The sequence below is a fragment of the Ursus maritimus genome, unplaced genomic scaffold, assembly GCF_017311325.1.
Source record: "Ursus maritimus isolate PB19 unplaced genomic scaffold, ASM1731132v1 scaffold_18, whole genome shotgun sequence".
NCBI lineage: Eukaryota > Metazoa > Chordata > Mammalia > Carnivora > Ursidae > Ursus > Ursus maritimus.
Window position 1 is genome coordinate 36201958 of NW_024424230.1, and position 21946 is coordinate 36223903.

At 41.0% G+C, this 21946-nt stretch overlaps 1 protein-coding gene and 1 pseudogene across 1 annotated transcript in view; one reads left to right on the forward strand and one right to left on the reverse strand.

The window, feature by feature from the left end:
* Positions 1-576: 576 nt before the first annotated feature.
* Positions 577-21946, forward strand: part of ZNF24 (zinc finger protein 24) — a 56073-nt gene continuing 34703 nt past the window's right edge. The window contains exons 1-4 of the mRNA XM_008691137.2: positions 577-700; positions 2603-3105; positions 3363-3510; positions 5820-11448. Of these exons, the coding sequence (XP_008689359.1) occupies positions 2686-3105; positions 3363-3510; positions 5820-6358 (1107 nt within the window). The 5' untranslated portion in view covers positions 577-700; positions 2603-2685 and the 3' untranslated portion in view covers positions 6359-11448. Of the gene's footprint in view, positions 701-2602; positions 3106-3362; positions 3511-5819 lie in introns of the transcript that reaches the window.
* Positions 16896-17965, reverse strand: LOC103663449 (annotated as a pseudogene).

Consider the following 21946-nt stretch of genomic DNA (forward strand, 5'->3'; position numbering starts at 1 on the left):
CGACCATGCACTCTGCAAATTCACTGAGATCACTGCCAAAGCTCTTAAGAATCTCATCTGGCTTCCCTAAAAGATAATTTGGTCAAAATAAAGCTGTGTAACATGTGTGGGAGTCAGAGGTTGGAGTCATGCTTTGGTTTCAAATCTTGTCTCCCCCGTACTAGTTATGAGCTCCAGGCAAGTTATTTACCCGTGCCTCAGTTGTCTATCTCAGCTGTGAAATGGGGATAATAAAAGTTCTTGCCATCACAGAGCTGTTGTGAAAATGACAATACAGGTGGCTGGTACAATGTAGTAAGCACTCATAAATACTCGCTTTTATTACTTCTTTCAGAGGGTTGCTGTGGGCTTCGTATGAGATAATAATGCCTGTGAGGTGGCTTGTGAAACCGTAAAGACTATCTTAATGGCAGAATTCTCTCTTTCCTTTCCCTGTCTCTTAAGCGGAACGCAGAATTCTGGGCTACACAAGGAGAGAGGAGCGAGGCCAAGCGCAGCCTCAAAGCGGTCATTGTCGTCGCACCGCCCCTCCCCCGCCCGGAGCGGATCTCCATAGCAACGCGGGGCTTCGCCTCTCCCCGCCTCCTGGGACCCGCAGACCGGAAGCAGTCCGCGCCGGGGGCTTCTGGGAAACGGCTTGTGAGCGGCGTTTCTGCGTCTGCTTTGGACAGGGAAGCTTGCTGCGGATCCTGAGTTGGAGGTTTGCGCGAGAATGGGGGGAAGGGCGTGAGGGGGACCCTGGGCTAAGAGGCTGCAGACCTTTTGGCAGGAGTCAGCGAAGAAGCTTGTGGGGACCTTCCTCGGCTTCCCGGGAGGCGCGGAGGACAGGCCGCTGTCTCCGCGTCCAGCAGTTGGGGGGCGGATAGGGGTGGAAGGAAGGCCAGATCGGGCTTTCAGCACCATCGGAGAGTCCTCCATCCCTTGTGTCCCCCGCGACCCTCGCCTTTCCCCCTCCCCCATCGGCCGGTTTTGTTCTATTTCGAGGCCTGGCGTCTCGCGGAGGGTTCTGGGACTCGTTTTGGGCGGAGGTGGGAGAGGGCGGGCCTTGCGCGGGGGCTGCCGGGGCTTGTAGTTACGCCGGACGCGGGCGGAAGTGCCGTAGCACCGACGCTGTTGGGGCAATGTGGCCTTGGCCGTCTGAAAGCCGGCGGCGGCAGTGCGGGGAAGAGGGGCTGTAGGATACCGGGGCGGGGGCAGGGTTTGCAAGGGAACTCCACGCGAGTGAGGCGAGATCAGCTGGGATGCGGCTCCCCGCCCAAACACTGTAGCGACCGCACGCCCTCCTTGCACCTTCTTGACGGCCGACGAGCAGGCTGCCGTAAGAGAACATTAAAGAAAGATTTTTCTATAGAATGATTGAGCCTTTGATAAGGTAGGGTCTTGGAATAGCAAATCTGTTGGCTAAACCCTATTTAAAAGGCCACCACACTACAGAGTAATTAAACCTGTTTGCATTACTTGTCTGATAGGTTTCTTCTGATAACTAGTCTTGTTAGGGTTACAGGAAGTTTTGTGAAATCTTTGGTTTTCAGATTCTGGGCCCTAAGTAGATAAACTGAGTAGCTGCGTGGCTCCTTCCTAGTATGTGTTGTAAACAATGGCATGGGCATGACTGTGCAAATATAAGGAAAGGATCAGAAATAGCACAAGGTTTCCCTGAAGGTAGAAGCTGGGAAAACTGAGTCATCCAGTGTGAGTTGATGGTTCTGGGCCGCTGCAAGAAGTTAAGGTGTTATAATAGTGCCTTTTCTTCATTGAATTTACCGTGATTAATGCTGGTCATTATAATTGAAACGTAGTTGCCGTGTGGTGGGTGACTGAATAGTATTTGCATTGCATGGTACCTAGTGGTTAGGTTTTTTTCAGTATTCATCTGTTACTGAGCAAGTGGATATTTTTTCACATATATTTTAAGTCCATGGAGTTCTTAAACATTTAAAAGATCTTTCTTAACTTCTAAAAAACATAACTCCTAAAAAGCATATTGTTAAAAAAATTTTAAAACAGGTAGCAGAAAAGCAGTCCCTGGTTTTGAGTTGACCTATCTGGGTCAGGGAACACCAGTCCTGAGTTGTAAATTATGTATTCCAGGGTCAAATGCATTTAGAAAATACTGAGTTGGAGAGGTTCTTACTTGGACCTTTTTGATTATTGAAATAAGGTTTGTTGACTTAGTAGGTCATATATTGGCCAACTTTTTTCTAAAGGGCCAGATAGTAAATATTAGGTTTTTCAGACCATATTGTGTCTATTGAAATGGCTTAATTCTGCCATTGTAGCGTGAACTGTGAACAAATAAAATTATTTATGGACTAAGACATTTTAATTTCTTACCATTTTCACATGTCATGAAGTATTCTCGTGATTTTTTTTGCAACCATGTAAAAATGGAAACTATTCTTAGTACAAGCATTGTACAAAAATGGGCAGCAAGCCAAATTTGGCTGTGAGCTGTAGTTTGCCAACTTCTGCTGTAGGTTATTGATTGGAATTTTTAATCCAGTAAAAAACAAGTATCTTTTACTTCGTTTTATCAGTATATGTTCAAATTCTTAGGATATTTGGTTATTTATGTTTGTTTGTTTTAATTCTTGTCCCTCAGGAGAGCCTGTGAAGAAAACAGGGTATTTCCCTGAGGCCCGTATCCTGCTTTGATTGACTTTTCTTGAAGTATTACAAATCAGGATGTCTGCACAGTCCGTGGAAGAAGATTCAATACTTATAATCCCAACTCCAGATGAAGAGGAAAAAATTCTGAGAGTGAAGTTGGAGGAGGATCCTGATGGCGAAGAGGGATCAAGCATCCCCTGGAACCATCTTCCTGAGCCAGAGGTTTTCCGACAGCGATTCAGGCAGTTTGGATACCAGGATTCACCTGGACCCCGTGAAGCTGTGAGCCAGCTTCGAGAACTTTGCCGTCTATGGCTCAGGCCAGAGACACACACAAAAGAACAAATTTTGGAGCTGGTAGTGCTGGAGCAGTTTGTTGCCATCCTACCCAAGGAACTGCAGACTTGGGTTCGAGAGCATCATCCAGAGAACGGAGAGGAGGCAGTGACAGTGCTGGAGGATTTAGAGAGTGAGCTCGACGACCCTGGACAGCCGGTGAGTCTCCTCGGGTCCCTGTCCTGGGTCAGAAGCACTGGCATAGCAGTAGACAGAGCTGCTGAGTCAATTCTGCTCAACTAAATTAGAAATATGTTTAACTCTGCTCCCCCCCAACACACACACTGTTCCCTTCTAGCTGTGCTTTGTCATATAGGCCCCTGCGGTGTGTGTGTTGTTACGGTTTCTCTTGTGTGTTTTTAGTTCTGAATCTTATTAAATTCCTTCTCACCCGAACCCAACTTAATTTTTTTCAGGTTTCTCTCCGTCGACGAAAACGGGAAGTTCTGGTAGAGGAGATAGTTTCTCAAGAAGAAGCTCAGGGATTACCAAATTCTGAGCTTGATGCTGTGGAGAACCAGCTCAAGTGGGCATCCTGGGAGCTCCATTCCCTAAGGCACTGTGGTGAGGACCAAAACTCCCAAGTGGGCTAGAGGTGCAAGAGAATGTGGGCGTTTCGTCCAGAACCGTTTGCTTGTTCCTACTAGGGGTTAGAGAATAATCACCTTAACCTGATTTTGTAGACATAGACACACTGTAGGATCTTGATTGTTTTCTTACTTACAACAGTTGGTTTGCAGATCTCAGGTCCTTTATTCTTAGATGTTAACATCGTCAGCCTTTTCTTCCCTTTTACTTCTTGAAGACCTACCCATTTCCGGCTGGCATATGCCTTACTTTGAGCCAGCACCCACTTGTAGATTAGGTCCCTTATTAATTATTTATTTTTTTAAGGATTTTATTTGAGAGAGCGCCACAAGAGATCAAGAGCAGGGAGGAGAGGGAGAAGCAGGCTCCCCACTGAGCATGGAGCCAGACATGGGGCTTGATCCCAGGACCCTGGGATCATGATCTGAGCCGAAGGCAGACACTTAACCAGCTGAGCCACCAGGCGCCCCTAGGTCCCTTATTTTGCTTGCAGTATTCTCTGTCATCTGTTTCATATCCGTTCAGTCTTCTGCCTAGTTCTCTTGGCATAATAAGCTTACCTGAAGCCTCTTCAAATCCATTCTTTTTGTTGCTGACCACTGAAGTCTTTCTAAATTTTTGGTTATTTTTGTTTTTTCTTCAACATCCTACCTAGAGTCTTTTTTTTCCTAAGAAGCATCTATTGTGGAAATGATATTTGGGTAAAACTCTTCACATTTTCCAAGTATTTATGCAAAAATAGGCTCTGCAGCTAAAATGTGTTTTAAATGCAGAAAAATAAAAAGCTCATGATTGTAATGTCGTTTAAACTAGACTTTCCCAGCATATTGGCAATTGACACCATATGCTTAGTATACTTTGCTACAATACAGTATATTGCTAAACCTGCTGGGTTCTTGTTCATATTTGACACTGCTTTGGGAATCTCCCCTTGAGGTGGTTGTAGATACTGCTGGTATGTGCCACAGATGGGGTCTCATTGGGTTTTTTCCCCATCTGAGGGGACAGTGCTAGGGAACCACTACTGTGGTGGGGTGGGGCTGAGGTCTGCTGAGAGCCTGTAGTTTTACATGTTTCATGGGACATTCTTCTCTGGAATGAAGTTCGAGAACCACTATCCTTGGTCATTGGAGGTGACATTGTCTTGGGTAGAAAATTTCTCCTGCCTGAATTTTAGAATAATTTTCCCTTATTTGTAAATAGCCTCATTTCAGGGGTGTGGTCTCTACCACACTGGGGAGCTTCTTTCTTTCTGTGCCATCTGTCCCCACATAAGTTTAACACTTCTCTGTTGTTCGTGTCTCCAGGCCTCACTGATCCCTGCACCCTTCAGCCTCTTGTTAGTCTTCTCTCTTGACATTATCCCTTTCGTAACCGTTTATTACAGACTTGCTCACTGTTTACCACTTTTCTGATTGCTGCTGCTCATTCTCTAGTAACTGTACTCTTCAGGGCTCGAGGTTTCAGGAAAGTCTTAAATGAGACTTGCTCATACTGCTTGCTGCAGGTGGGTAATGGTACCGCATGTTAGTAATTAATTCAGGCTTTTGTTTCACTAGACTCCTCTAATTGAGGCTTAGAAATAATAACTCCTCTAAGTACCATGGCAGATACCAAGGAGGGCAACTTTCATTTACAGGAAAGCTTTCATTTACCAAGAGCCTATTGAATGTATGTGTCATGTTAACAGAGAATACTCCTAGTTTATCTTCAGTTTCTTATTAGGGTATCTTTTGGGTTCTGCTTTTAGTGTAGTGTTGGCCGTGATCTGCCTGATCTTGCTCATTTCAGAAACAGTCATTTTTCTGACAGATTGCTTGTTATTTATACCATTATATTTTGATGTGATTTCTCCCTTCCTCAGAGCAAAAGCATATTACAGTGATTACCTAATGGCCAATTTTATTTTATATTTCTTACGAAGTTTCATCCAGATCTAGCTTGCATCATCTTTGTCTGACAGTCTTAGAATCTGCCATCATTCTGCCCTTTGTTTTCTAACTAGTATTGTGTAACCCGCTTGCTTATGTTACCACTGTTATTCAGATATAACCTTTGAATTCCTCATTATGTTAGCATGCCATTACCTTCCTTCGCCTCATAATCAGTCATTTCAGTTTTGTTTTTTTTTTTTCTTTTTTGGAGTAGGCAACCTTAACACCAGTGTTCAGAGGGCTGTTTATGCAAGCTATTTACTTTGAGTTCACTTTTACTAAATTTTTCTTCAGGTCTCTTTCCTTCCAGACTAGGAAACGAGTGATATTTACATTTTTTCTTTATTTCAGACGATGATGGTAGGACTGAAAATGGAGCACTAGCTCCGAAGCAGGAGATCCCTTCAGCAGTAGAATCTCAAGAAGTTCCTGGCACTCTCAGTATAGGTGTTCCTCAGATTTTTAAGTACGGAGAAGCCTGTTTCCCCAAGGGCAGATTTGAAAGAAAGAGAAATCCCTCTCGAAAGAAACAACATATATGTGATGAATGTGGAAAACACTTCAGTCAGGGCTCAGCCCTCATTCTTCATCAAAGAATCCACAGTGGGGAGAAACCTTACGGATGTGTCGAATGTGGGAAAGCATTCAGCAGAAGTTCTATCCTTGTGCAACATCAGAGAGTCCATACTGGAGAAAAACCTTACAAATGTCTTGAATGTGGAAAAGCCTTTAGCCAGAATTCTGGGCTTATTAATCATCAGAGAATCCATACTGGGGAGAAACCTTATGAATGCGTTCAGTGTGGGAAATCTTATAGTCAAAGCTCAAATCTTTTTAGACATCAGCGAAGACACAATGCAGAAAAACTTCTGAATGTTGTGAAAGTTTAAGAAATTACAAAAAAAAATCAGCACTCAGGTCTTTTTCTTCAGAAATGAAGACAAAATTAAAAACATGAAATGATACATAATAGTTTTATTTCCCTATATAGACTGTTAGAAAATCCACTGGGAAATGTAGAAAATCTTCACCCACCATTATTTTATCTTGAAAGAAACGATGTCATACCTGCCTAGAAACTGAAATTTTAAACTTAATTCAGGTGTTAATGCCTAAATCTTCCATGTGATGTTTCTATTCTTACTATTTTTCCAGATAACTACCTGATTCTTTGTCCCTTAAAAGTTTCCTTTTTAGACAGACATTATTTCTGTGTTGATCATTAAAATGTTCTTTGCAAGGATACATTCCCTTCTACATTAAAAGGCAACATAGGAATTATAAAATCTGGAAACCAAAACCATTTTTTAAAAATTTTCCCTTCTGCTTCCTTTTACTTAATTTGAATATATATTTCAGAAAATAGAAGATAAAGGATGACCAAAAGCCTCAAAGTAAAATGAGCCTTAAAACTCAGATAAGAAGTGATGGTGATAAAACATCAAAAAGTGAATGGGACACCTAGATTGGGCAAGATAAATACTTTGATCCAAGAATTGAAGTATATCAAGAATTTATCTCAGTGTAATTATCTGCCTGCAGGGAAACTCAAACACCGCTTATCCTGTCTAATTTGAAGGCATCCCACTAATGAGAATAATGTTATTCTGTGTTACGATAGAAAGTGGACAGTGTGAACAGTAAACATTTGTAAAACTATGAGAGTAGACATTCTAACACTAGGAAGAATTTGTAGTGAACGGCAGTGTTGAAGGGCAAATGTAAACATGAGGGTAATGGTCTGTCTTGGCTTTTAGAAAACAGAAGAGACTTGAAGATCTAATTTATTATTTTGCCTTTCTTTTTGTTAAGGACATAAAAATCCATGACAGGTGGGCAACAAGTATCAGGTTTGCTGTTTTATTCTTTTGGTACAAAAGGGTTGCACACCAGGCTAACAAAACAGCCATGCATTTATTATTAAACATTTTCTACCGACAAGGCACTGTGCTAGGTACTGTAACCCTACCATAGGTAGGTAGATATTTCTTCCACTGTAAATCATTGGGGATTTGGTCTAAAGCTGTTTCTTGTGAGTTAGCTTCTTCCCTCTGTCTGAGCAGTCCTGGGGGAGGTCATCTCTGAGATTCCCAGAGCCATAGTTCTCTTACCAGGGTGTTGTGTTTGGGGGAAAGGAAGACTCAGCTCAAAAGCTAGCCAGCTCTCCAGCAATCTTAAGAGGTGAGTCCAAGATACTCGTATCACAGTTTGGAGGTTCGTGGGTCTTTTAAAAAAACTAATCAATCTCTAGTAGCATCAAGGTTGTACTTACATGTTAAGTTGAATGGATTGTTCTATTTAAAAATAAACAATAGGTTATTAACAACTAGTTTATTAACTGTCAGAATTGATTGAACTATTTTTTTTTTAAATTTTAAGTCTTAACACATTTTTTAAAATGTATAAAAGTAATACATTGTAGTAGTAGGATTATATACTCCTTGGCTGAGAATCCCAAGTACTGTGGTTTTACTGTTTAGTGGAAAACTCTGGAAGTTAAAATAAAGAATACGAGAAAAGGCTTTTTTATAGTGGGCATTAATTGTGTGGAAAATGACCCATGTGAATAAAAAGATTTCATAGTTCCAGAGATTTTGGTTACATCTGGTGCTTGGATCAAATTTAAAAATGGAAGGTGAGATTTGCATGAGCCTGTTAAAAAGCATAGTAATAAATGCAAGGCCAGCTGGTGGAAAAGTGAGGCAGGATGGAGCTTGTTTATAGATTTTCTGATAACAATTAATTATAAGAAATGTGCTTTATAGATTAAGATTTATTGAAGTATAAATATGTAGTAATGATATAATGTATTTTAAGTTATACAAGAAAATGTAGGGACTTTTGTTTGGGTCTTTTTCTCTTTGTGGCTGAGAGGAAACAAGTCAATGTCCAATAAAGCTGTAAACTCCTCCGCTCTAAGATAAAACGATCTTGAGTTGATTTATTTATTTATAACTGGCTTCTTTCCAAGTAGGTGTTGAGGTGGCATATTGTTAATACTTCTGCTGAGATGACAGAATTCTTGTATCAGAGTAGGTAAGAAGGGAGCAACCTCTCAGTAGCTAGAATTTCACCCTTTTTTTAGATCTTACATCTTTCCTGTATACAAAGAAGCTTCCCTGTGGTACATTTGTCATAAATGCCAAAGATGTTTGGTATAATGTCAGAGCTTAGAAAAAGCGTTAGACTTGGCAAATACGAATTTGTCTTGTCAGCTCTGATACCTGTGCGTCGTTTAGGAAGGATTCTGAGGCTAAGGCAAGGCTCTGTGGGGAAAATGGGCTGGACCCAAAAAGACTGGATTAGGGTATATGGGAAGAGAAATGGTAGTCTGTGTACTGACCATCTCCAGTTAGGCTAAGTCCACACTAGACAAATTGATTAAGATAACTCTTCAGTGAGTTATTATTTATCCAGACATTAATTTATACCCACACAGATAATCATGGCAGTTCTGGGGGCTGCCCAACCTCCGATGAAGTGGTGATCTGTCAGTTGCCAAGCAGTGCCATCTGTTTGGTTAGTAAAAGAACAGTCATTGTTAATGGCATGCAGACCACTGATAACTGCCCAAAAGCTTCTGAGCATTTGCTCATTACTGCTAAATTTTCTGGTTTTCTTGGAGGTTAAACTCTCAAAATTTAATTTAGCAATATGTGTATCACATTTATGTAAATTGAAGGGAGGGGTGTATGTATTGAAATTATCTGCACGCCAGGCATTGGGTTAGTCACTGTTCCTATCTCACTTAGATTTGTAGACAAGGAAAGAAAGATTCAGAGATCATGTGACTTGCATGTGGCCAATTAGAGCTAAAACTCAAATCTAGTTCTATGAACTTAACAGGGATATCTATTTTTTCAGAGTGCAGTGAGTTATGGCTGTTAAATCTTGATTGATAGATTTTATGCTTTTTGTGGTTAACCAATTTAAAAGCTTATTAAACCCGTTCATTTGAATTTTCTACAGTACAGAAATGTTAAATGGAAAAAGGACATTCTTTTTCACACTCTTACTCAGAAGTAATAATTACTTGGTTTGCTATTCTTCCAGACTTAGGCATATACGTATTTAAGCAAAATGTGTTACTAGTTGACACTGTGGTTGCTGCACACGGGCACTGTTGGAAGCGCTTTACCACGGATTAACTCTTAATCCTCACAGCAACCATATGAGGTAGGTACATATCCCCATTTTCCATGTAGCACACTGAAACTTGCCCCCCCCCTTGATTTAGACGTTCTTTATGGCTGCGTACTACTCCATTGCATGAATATACTGTAATTTATTTAACCCCTTATCGATGGAAAAGAAGTTCTTTCCAATTTTTTATTCTAGATAAAGGTATAGTTACCATTCTTACCCCTCTATTTTGCTGCCTGTGTGGATATTTCTTGTAGGATAAATAGCAAGAAATAGATTTATTGGGTCAGAGAATGTGCACATTTAACATTTTGAGAACTGTCCCCAAAAAGGTGGTATGAATTTACAACTCCATCAGTAGAGTGCCTGTTTGCCTCCACTCCCACCAACCCTGAATCCTGACATATCTTTACCACTCTGGTAGACAAAATCTTTCTTTCTTTTTATTAATAAGGAGGAACATCTTTTTATGTTTATTGGCCATTTGCATTTCCTATTGTGAGCTGTTTGCCTTTTTTTTTTAGTTGTAAAAGTATAAATGACTACCATCTCATTATAGAAAACTTAAATAATACACCAGTATAAGAGCAAAGAGAGACCCTTTTCTCCAGTACTTCCAGTCACATTCCACTGTCCATAGTTTGACATACATCCATCTCGTTGCCTTTCCATACATTTCCATATGAATATACTTACACTTAATAAATGCTATTTTTACATAAATAAAATAGATATGTATTATTCAGCTTGCTTATTTTTTTTCCCTTTAGTCTCAAAAATCCTGAGGTCTTTAGATTTCTTTAATGGTTGATTAGGATGCAATACTATGAAAATCCCATTCAACTATTCCCTTATTTTTTCTCTTGCTATTACACTGCCAAAGTAAACATTTTTCATATATTTCTGTGCACATGTGTGAATTTCTTTAGGATGGAGTTGTAGGAGGTGGATGATTGGGTCCAAGGATGTGCTTTCCGATTGACCCATCGTAGCCTTTCCAAAGGTCTTCATAACTTTCTGTTTTTACCCTATGTATGGAAAGTGCTCATTGCCCCACATAGCCTTACCTGCACTTGATGATTTTTATCTAATGGGCAAAAAAGAAAAAAAAAATCATCTTGTATTTTCCCTGATAAATGGTGAGGTTGAGGTTATTTTCATATGTTTATTGGCCACTTTTATCATGGATTGTTTGTTCATGTCCTTTACCTATAATAGCTTTTCTGTTGGGTTTCGTGTGGATCTATGTTGTTGGGTTTTTTTGTTTGTTTTTGTTCAGCATCTCTTTCCCCATCCTCTGGTAACAGAATCCTTATTTATTGTGGGGAACCCATTCCCTGTGGCTTAGATGAGTAGATGACCAGGTCTGGCCTTCCTGAGTCCTGCAGCTTCTTAGCCACAGTGATTAGAGAATGGGCATGTAACTCAAGCCAGGCTAAAGAGAGCTCTCAACAGAACTTCTGCTGCAACTATTGGAAAGAAGGCTCTACAGAGATCCCACGAACTAAGGACTGTGTAAGCCTGAATTTACACCATGTGGAGAGAGTCTGAGGAGAAACTCAGAGGCTAGCAGAAAGGAATGAGAACTCAGTTCTGATGTCATTTTTTGGAGGCCCTGGATCCAGCTGTGCCTAAAGCCTGCCCTACCTCTGAACTTTAAAGTTTTGTGAGCCAATAAAGTCCCTTTCTTGTTTAAAATAACTGAATTGGGTTTCTGTCCTGATTAACATAGGTTCTTTGTATTTTCTTATTTGTAGAAAAGCTTTGTAATTCTAAACTCTAGAATTAACACTTTATGCACTATATAGGTTAATAAAATTAGCATGGCCTTCCGTGACTTGGCCTCTGTCAACTTCTGCCATGTGTTACTCCATTCTGTCTGCACCACACACATAACATTTTAGATTCAAACAATAACTGTCATTGGTGTTGGGAACGTCTGTGGATAAGAAGCTTTTCACACAATTGAGTCTTTGGCATTTCTCTTCCATCCTTCATACAGATTCATTAACCTGGGACTCAAGACGGGCTTAAACTGCCAAGTGTATGGTGTACCCCCATCCAACCGTTGCTCTTGGAGCATTCCCCTCAAGCACCCCCTGTATGTGACCCTCGAAGCCCCTCCCCATGACCATCATCTTAACCCTTCTCCTCAAAACCAGTTTTCTGAGGGCCTAATTTTATTACAAGACCTGTGGATTTGAAGTTGCTAACGTCCCAAACTTTGTTGTTAGGGTTTACATCTATTGCTTCTGTGTGTGGAAACTACACGGCAGTAGGAAAAGGAAAAGCATATTGTATGTCCTATGATGAGTGGTAAGGAGAAAATAAATGGGAAAAAAGTGAAATTTGAGGAAAGCTAGGACTAAGTATAAGAAAGCAAACCATGAGACTCTGGAGGAAAGATGTTCCATGCGCGGGAACAGCAAGTGCAAAAGAACTTGATGTGGGCGCAATGCCTGATTTGTTCAAGAAACAGCAAGGAGGCAGAGCCACTGAAGCAGAATAAACATGAGGTAAAGTAGTGGGTGAAGCCAGGGAATACATGGGGTAAGGGTGGAGGGGGGGCCAGATCATGGAAGACCTGGTTAGCCGGTGGTATGACTAGGACTTTTACTTTGAATGAGATGGGAGACCATTTTTGGGCCAAGAAGTAGCATGACTAGGTGCTGAGAATAGAACAAAGTGTCCAGCTCCCTATGTAAATTCTTAAAAATGTTTCTTTGCATATTTTCTTTGTGAAGGTAATAATAGAGTTTAGAAATAAAAATCACCCAAAAAGTGACCCATGAGTCCACAATCCTTGTAACACCCCATTAACGTTTTAATTTTCTCTATACACTTAAGTGTTCTCTCATACTTATCCCCATCTATACCTATTATACTGATATTTACAACAGGGGAAAAAAAGACAAGAGTAAAGTGTCCATATCTTGGTTTGTTAATGCCTTCTTTCCTCTTTGGATCATCTGTGCTTCTGCCTGAATCCTCCACTGGCTCTAAGCTGTCCTCTCCCACTTACTCAAAGGCATGTTCCCAACACTCTCCAGCTTGCATTATCGATTTTCATCTCCTGGATTTTTCTGATTATTATGCAAATTTGTTTTGTTTTTAAATCATGAACACTACAAAATTCTTTGGGCCAAGATGACCAGATCTGACCTGCCTAAACAAAGGGGATCCCTGAGAGATGGGAAACAAGTGAAGCAAATTTGGGTGGTCTCAGTTTACTACCTGGAGAGTTTCTAGGCCACAGCACAGGAAAGGAAGCAGAGCCTGGCAGGCTCCCTAAGTTAAGATGGAGCAGGGGGTCCTGGGAGGCCACAGTGGCTAGCTTTTGCAGGGCAATGTACCAGATAGGAGAGAACTAGACAGAGAACACTGGAGATCTGCAGAGGGCCCCCCTCCAGTGGAGTACTGAAGAGCACATGTGTATAGGGAAACTACCTGAGGTGGGGAAAGAACCATCCAAAAGGATTAGAGAGAAAAATCACTGGAGCTCACCAAGGGTACCTGAGTAGAAAACCTCATAATTCACAGGGCTTCAAGAACATTGGTTCTCAAGTGCAATTTTGCCTGCCACTACCACTGCCCCCCACGGACATTTGGCAACATCTGGAGACTTTTTTGGTTGTTAAAACCAGAGAAGATGGGTTCTACTGGCATCTAGTGGGTAGAGGCCAGAGAAGCTTCTAAATGTCCTCCAGTGCATAACAAATTATCCAGCCCTAAATATCAACGGTGCTGAGGCTGAGAAACCCTGGGTTTGAATAGTAGGAAGGGTCCTGCCTTGTTATGTCAGGAATGAGAGATAACGCCATTACCATATGCTATACAAATTCTTATCCACAAAGAGTTGTAGTAAAGTTTGCTCCCTTCCATATTGCTGATTGCAACACTCATTTATTAGACGTCTATTGCTTGAACCATCAGCAGTATTCTACATGCCTGACATATTTACATTTGGCTTCCAGAGCAACATCCTTGGTTTTTCTCTACCTCAAGGGGCATTTCTCCTCAGTCTGGACACTGCTATCTCTTCATCTCTCTGGACTTCTGTATGCTGCGGTCCCTGAGGGCTCAGAGTTCAAATCTCTTTCCTTCTCTACCTATATTCTCTTCCTGGGTGATCTCATCCGGTCTCATCTCCTTAAATACTATCATGACCGCAAAATCTGTATCTCAGCCTGGATCTCTTCTCGGAACCACAGGCTCATATATCCCAGCCATAGCCGCTCTGAGGCTTGCTTTAGTCTGAGTTCCTAAGGAAACGGAGCCTAAGATTAAAAAACAACCTTACTGCTAATACTTTCTTGGGGTGATGCAATCCCAGAAAAAGTTGAGGAAGGTAAATGGGGGGTGAAGAAGGAAGGAGAGCGCATCCAAGCGCTTCCTAGTAGCTGTCCGCTCAGTCTCACTGTGTTCAGAGCACAGGGGCTGCGGGACTACTTCAGCTCAGCCCACCCTGGCTGCGGGGGAGGGAGAGACGTTTCTGCAGACTCTCCCTCCCTCCGCTCCGTGTCTCCCACGGAGCAGGAATTCCTCCACACTTCCAGGTGGCACCATTCAGCCTCACACAGGTGGAGCGGCCGGCCAGAGGTCAAGCGGGAGTCAGTCGCTCCCTGGACTCGCGGTCTCGCGGGCCTGTGACCTCAGGGGTGGATGGATGATGCAGGCAGTCGTCCTAGGGGGTTATGGGTATGCGAGCGGAACACCCGCCCTGCAAATAGGAAGTGGCCTGTAAACTGGGTTTGGAACGACGGCTAATTAGGCATCTTAAACTTAGCGTGCCCCAACGTCAAACCTTTAATTTCTCCCCACACCTGTTCTTCTTATAGTCCCCTTTATCTTCGAAAGCGGCTGTTTTGTCCTTCTAGCTGCTCAGGCCAATAGCCTCCCTGCTTGCTGAACTTCACTCAGTTCTCGACGTAACAGCCAGATCACAGAGGTCAGACCACGGCACTTGGGCTTAAAATCCTCTTCCTTTTTGCGCCATTTAAATGTCAAAGGGGCACTGCATCCGCACTTACTCTTAAACTATTTAGAAAAAACCCTACAGGGGCGCCTGGGTGGCACAGCGGTTAAGCTTCTGCCTTCAGCTCAGGGCGTGATCCGGGCGTTATGGGATCGAGCCCCACATCAGGCTCCTCTGCTATGAGCCTGCTTCTTCCTCTCCCACTCCCCCTGCTTGTGTTCCCTCTCTTGCTGTCTGTCTCTATCTCTGTCAAATGAATAAATAAAATCTTAAAAAAAAAAAAAGAAAAAACCCTCCATATAGGTAGATAAATAAATAGATGGATACAGATCTATCTGGTTAAACAAAGCAGGTAGATAGAGAATCATAAAGAAATTGTAATAAAATGCCAACGTTTGGGGAATCTGGGTGAAGGGTGTATGGGAATTCTTTGTACTATTTTTGCAATTTTCTGTATGTTTGAAATTACGTCAAAGTCAAATTTAAAGAAAGCTTAATGGCCTAGTAAGGGTGAATTACTAAAGGAAAATCAGGGTAGGTGCTACTATTGAGAAAGCTTGGGGTGGGGGTGGGGGTGGGGTGGGGGGAATACTGAGAAAAGCAAGTATAAATTATAAATATCCACTACAGCCATAATTTAATGTGATGATGTAGAGCTGTGCTTATGACATGTAAAATGTTAATAACAATGGGGAAAATTTAGTTTACCATTATCACTATTGTCTTTGAAAAAAATAGTACATATATATGTATGTAGAATGGCACACACCAAAATTCTACGTTCACAAAATAAGCTTCTGGAGAAGGTGACTTTTATCTTCATTCTCTTACATATTACCATTTTTTTCTTTTTACGATAAGCTAGCAGCACATTCAATTTTTCTTAAAGATTTTATTCATTTGAGAGAGAGAGAGAGGGAAAGCACAGAGGGAAAGTAAGAGGGAGAAGCAGACTCCCTGCTGAGCAGAGAGCCTCACATGGGGCTCCATCCCAGGACCCTGAGATCACAACCTGAGCCGAAGGCAGATGCTTAACCAACTAGCCACCCACACACCCCTAGCAGCACATTTATAATCAGGAAAAAAAAAAAAAAACATGTTAAAAAGAAAGAAAATTCTCATTTAGGTCAGGGGTCAGCAAATTCTTTCTGTAAAGGGCCAGATAATAAATATTTCAGCTTTGCAGGCCCTACGGTTTCTGTTGCAACGCTGCAACTCTGCCGTTGTAGCAGAAAGCAGCCATAGATAACACACAAACAAATAGGGATGGCTGGGTTCCATTTCAATGTTTACAAAAACAGGCGGCCAGGCTGGCCTTCTTGTGGTACTTTGCTGATACCTAATTTAGATGGTTACTTTCTTCCCTAAGGCAAGAAATGTTTCCTTTCCCGTAGAACTTCGTATGGGCCCCCCTGGACCAACTGATGGCCTGAGAATTAATTCCACTGGCTCTGTTCAATTAGCTATATCATTGACTAAGCAGGCTAAATGAAATTCAATGAAAATATCTAACCCAAACCATGTTTATAAACAAATGACAAACACTTTGTCTAGAGAAGTGTAGTGTTGTAAATATGCATTGTATGATACTGTAGATGGATTTAGTCTGTCAGAGAACTGGATCCCAAATGTCCGAAAAAAGATTCCTTTTAATATGCCCTGGAGGCTCAGCTGCAGCTCGCTGACAGCTGGAGTGATCAAAGGTTTGAAGGGTACCCCAGGGAGATGTGGAGAGATGGATGTGCCAAAACCCTGGAGAAAGCTGGGCTCCTCCTCTTGTTGTTCCAGGAGTTAAATCTTCCTCTGTAAGGATCATACTCTACAGCTTCCATAAAATGATTTGGGTAATGTACCATCTTTTCCCATTACCTTGAAGAGATTGTGTAAGATTGGTTTATTTCTTCCTTTAACATCTGGACGTATTCCCCACCGTGATATCTGGCCTGGAATATTCCTTATAGGAAAAATTTTAAACTACAGATAACTTCCTTAATAGACCCCAAATTATTTAGATTTTATATTTCTTCTTGTGTTAATGTGGGATAAAATTTCAAAATGTTTGATAAAATTATTAATCGTATCCTTTACATTATATCTGTAATGATTGTAGATCTGCAGTAATGGCCACTTTTGCACTCCTTACACTGACAGATGGTACTTCTCTCCTTTTTTGTTCTTGATTAGTTTTGCTGGGGCATTATCAGTTTTATTCTTTTCAAAAGCTGAGCTGAAATGTTTGTTTCCTGTTTCATTAATTGATGCTCTACAATTTTTTTCCTTTCGTTCTTTTTCCTTTCATTTTTGTAAAGAAGCCGTTTATTTTCTGTTGACCATATTTCCATTTTCTGTTTAAGAGTCTGTGGCAGAACAGCTCACAAGCATTCAGTAGTCATTCCTATCCATTCAGGGGCCTGAGTTGTGGGAACTGCAGACCAGCCTTCAGGGGCGATCTGCTGTCTAGGTCCAGAGGACACACCTGCACACCTTTAGAGCAGTCTGGGACCTCAGGTTGAGTAGCGGTAAATTCAGGAGCGGGAGCAGTCCGTTCACCCTGAAATTCCTACTTTGTCACAGCCATTTCAGCAGTGGCCTGCTCTTCCCCTCCAATCTCTTCAGAATCTCTGTAGAAGCAGAGATCAGGCATGACCTCCTCTAGCCGTTCATGAGATATGGTGCCACGCATGGGCAGACCTCCTTGGGCCGGCATCCAGCACATCAGACCCAGTAAGTGAGCTCCCTTGCTGCACGGCATGGCGATGTCCACATACAGCAGATGAGTTGCTCTACCGTTGCTGTGGTAGGCAGGTCAACATGACATACCTCTGTGACAGGCTGGTAGTCAGCCCTGGGGTCAGTAACCACCAGAAGTCTTGGCTCCTGGAAGGCTGCCTGGATCTGGTTAGTGAGGGCTCCAGGAGAGCAGTGGACAGCAACAGGGGTGGCTCCAGTGACAGCAGCAAACTTCCGCACAACTCGCTGGCCAGTATTCCTGAGGGTCGTGATACTGACATCGGTTGGGTGTCAATGGCAACAATGGCATGAGCTACCAACAGAAGCTTCTCCTAGGTTCTCTCCAAATTTGTGATAAAGATGCCATCACTTTTCCTTTTGTAGGTGTACTGTTCCATTTAGAAGTCAAGTTGGTACCACCTAAGTGGGTACCTGTTGTAAGGAATTTGAGAACACCCTCTTCCTTCATTTGCAGGACATCAACTATTCTGGAGATCGTGAAAATTTCCCTTTAAGCCACAACGGGAACACGGAACAGCACTGTATGAACCTCTCTACATTCTTTCTTTAGATTTACTTACTATGCTTTTTTAACTTCTTGCAGTGGATATTTAAATCAGTGAATTGTAGCCCTTTCTTTCCTAATATATGCACTGAATGCTATAAATTTCTCTTTAATCAGGGCTTTAGTTCTTTCCCATGATTTTCACTGTTACCCAGACAAAAATACCTTTCAAATTTCCACTATGCTTGCTTCTTTTACCTATAAGTGATTTTTTTTTTTTTAGTGTGTGTGTTACTGATTTCTAGCTAATTTTATTGTTGTCTGAAAACATATGCTAAGTCTTGCTGTCCAGTGTGGTAGCCACTAACCAGATGTGGCTCTTTAAATTAATTAGAATTAAATAAAATGTTGTTCGGCAGTCACATTAGCCACATTTTAAGGGTTCAGCAGCCACATGTGGCTAGTGACCACTGTATTAGCTATGTGATTACTGTATTGAACAATACTGACAAGAACAGACTAAGTTTTGTTGGACAGCACTATGCTGAATTATTTCATTCTGATGAAATTTGTTGAGGCTTGCTTTACAAACCAGCACACGGTCAGCTTTGGTAAATGCTCTCTGTATACCCAGAAGGAGTTTTCTGCCAGTGTTGGTTGCACTGTTATCTATATGTCAATTAGGTCATTTTATTAACATATCCTGTATGTCCACATGTACTATATTCTTAAACATTTTTTCTGCTTATTTACTGAGAGCCGTGTGGAAGTCTTCCACTAGGATTGTAGATTTATCTTTCTCATTTTAGTTTTGTCAATTTCAGCTTTATACACTTCGAAGCAAAATTATTAAATGTATACACTTCAGAATATTGTATTTTCTTGGTAAGTTGACTCTTTTATTAATAGAAATGTCCTCTTTTATCTCTAGTAAGCCTTTGGCTTTAAGGTCTACTTCTTGTTTAATATTGGTACAGCTATTAACAGCTTTCTTTTGGTTAGTGTTTTAATGGAGTATCTTTTTCCATACTTTAATTTTAAATTCCCTGGATCCTTGCCATTAGTGTGTCTTGCTTGAGTAAGTACCATATAAGCCTTAAGAAATGCAAGAATTTTTGTCTTATATTTCATTTACATATAATTACTGATGTAATATAATTACTGATCTACCATGTTCCTATTTGTTATCTATTTATCTTGCCTATTCCATGTTCTTTTTCTCTTGCCTTCTTTTAATCAGTTTTTATTACTCTATTTTACTTTCTGTGGACTTGTTAGTTGTACTCCTCTTTTACTCTAGAGATTACAGCATGCAGCCTTACTTTATTAGAATCCGTTATAAATTAGTACTTTTACCACTTCCTCGATAATGTACTTGGGTCCTGATTTTAGGCATTATTATCTTTTCTTACAATTAGTATTCGTTAAATTTGCCTTCGGATTTGTACTTTCCATGGTTCTTCATTTCTTCCTAAACTTGTTTTTCGGTCTGGAATCATTTCCCTTATGCCTGAAGAACTCCTTTTAGTATTTGCTTGAGTCAATGGGCAGTGAATTCTCTTGTTTTTATCTGGAAATGTATTTATATTGCCTTTAAAATTGATTTTATTAATTTTTTTATTTTTACTTATTTAATTTTATTTATTATTTAATTATTTAATTTTATTTATTTTTAAAGGATTTATTTATTTATTTTAGAGAAAGAGAGCAAGTGGGGGAGGGGCGGGGGGAGGGGCAGAGGGCAAGAGAGAATCCTGAAGCAGACTCCCCACGTAACGCAGAGCCCAACACGGGGCTCAAACCCAAGACCCTGAGATCACGACCTGAGCCAAAATCAAGAGTCAGATGTTTAACCAACTGAGCCACCTAGGTGCCCCTAAACTTTTTATTACTTTTATTATTGTATTTTTTGAGTATAACTGACACACGATGTTACATTAATTTTAGATGTACAACATAGTGATTCAACATCTCTACATGTTCTACTACGCTCACCATAAGTGTAGCCACCACCTGTCACCATGTATATTGCCCTTCCTTTTGGAAGTTATACTTCTGAGATATTACATCATCTTCTGACATTCTGTTGAGAAGTTAAACCTCAGTCTTATTTGTTGCTTATTTGAATATGATGTTTTTCTCTATTTTTAAGATTTTTTCTTTTTCTTTGGTTTTGTTAGGTAATGTCAAGTGTATTTTTCTTTGTATTTATTCTGCTTGGTGTTTGTGGTACTCCTTTAATTTATGACCTGATATTCACGAGTGTTGGAAAATTCTTGACCACTCTTTCTTTAAAGAGACTTTCCCCATCATCTCTTATCTCCTTTCAGACTCAAATTATTTGTATGTTAGAACTTCTTACGATATTAGATACGATTGCTACACTGTCCTCTGCATTTTCTATGCTTTTTTCCCCTCCATGCTTCAGTCTTGGTGTTTTCTTTTTTTTTTTTTTTAAAGATTTTATTTATTTATGTGACAGAGAGAGACAGCCAGCGAGAGAGGGAACACAGCAGGGGAGTGGGAGAGGAAGAAGCAGGCTCTCAGCGGAGGAGCCCGATGTGGGACTCAATCCCGGAACGCTGGGATCACGCCCTGAGCCGAAGGCAGATGCTTAACGACTGCGCCACCCAGGCGCCCCAGTCTTGGTGTTTTCTTATATCTTTCAGTTCACCAAACCCCATTTCAATGTATCCAATCTGCTGGTAATCCTGTCTATTGAGTTCTTAATTACAGTTGTTATTCTTTATCACTTGTAGAACTTCCATTTAAATACTTTTCATACAAAACAGAGGATCATAGGGGAAGGGAGGAAAAAATAAAACTAGACGAAATCAGAGAGGGAGACAAACCATGAGACTCTTAATCATAGGAAACAAACTGAGGGTTGCTGGAGGGGAGAGGGTGGGGGGTGGGTAACTAGGTGATGGGCATTAAGGAGGTCACGTGATGTAATGAGCACTGGGTTATATAAGACTGACGAATCAGGGGCGCCTGGGTGGCTCAATTGTTAAGTGTCTGCCTTCGGCCCAGGGCGTGGTCCCAGGGTCCTGGGACTGAGCCCCCAGCCCCTGCTGGGAGCCTGCTTCTTCCTCTCCTGCTCCCCCTGCTTGTGTTCCCTCTCTCGCTGGCTGTGTCACTCTGTCAAAAAAATAAATAAAATCTTAAAAAAAAAAAAAAGACTGATGAATCAATGAACCCTACCTCTGAAACTAATAATACACTATATGTTAATTAACTGAATTTAAATTTAAAAACATTTTCATAGATTATAGTAAATTCTGATAACATTTATTCATACTAGTCATCTATTTTGTTAAGCATATTAATTATAGTCTGTTTAAAAATTTGTTTAAAGATGTTATTTATTTCAGAGAGAGAGAGAGAGAGCAAGCACAAACATGAGCAGGGGGAGGGTCAGAGGGAGAAGCAGACTCCCCGCTGAGCAGGGAGCCCCATGTAGGACTTGATCCCGGGACCCTAGGATCATGACCTGAGCCAAAGGCAGACGCTTAACCGACTGAGCCACCCAGATGCCCCTAATTATAGTCATTTTAAAGTCCATGTCTGATAACTCCAATATTGGTATCATTTGTGATTATATTTCTAAACATACGTTCTTTCTCTTGGTCGTGGTACCTTTTTTGCAGATTAATTTTTTATTGACATATAATCCACCTGCCATATAATTCACTATTTTAAAGGGTTGAATTCAGTGGTTTTTAGTAAATTCTAAAATATGCAGCCATCACCACTAATTCCAGAACATTTCCAGCACTCCAAAAAGATATCCTATACCCATCAGCAATCAAACAGCCAAACTTTCAAGTGGTTGCACCAATTTTACATCCCCACCAGCAATGCATGAAGGTTTCCATATCCTTCTCAACACTTGTTATTGTCAGACTTTTAGAAATTGTATTTATATTAGTGTTACTTCTGTAACTCATTTCTAAAACCTAATGAGCAAGTGGATTTAGAAAACTGGGGAAAGTGGAGAGTGCAGGACGGCTACCAGTGATTTCTGCATGGCAAGGTGTTTTGCTGTGCAATTCACTGGGATAGGGAATTCAGGAGGAAGATATCATCGTGTGTGTGTGTGTGTGTGTGTGTGTGTGTGTGTGT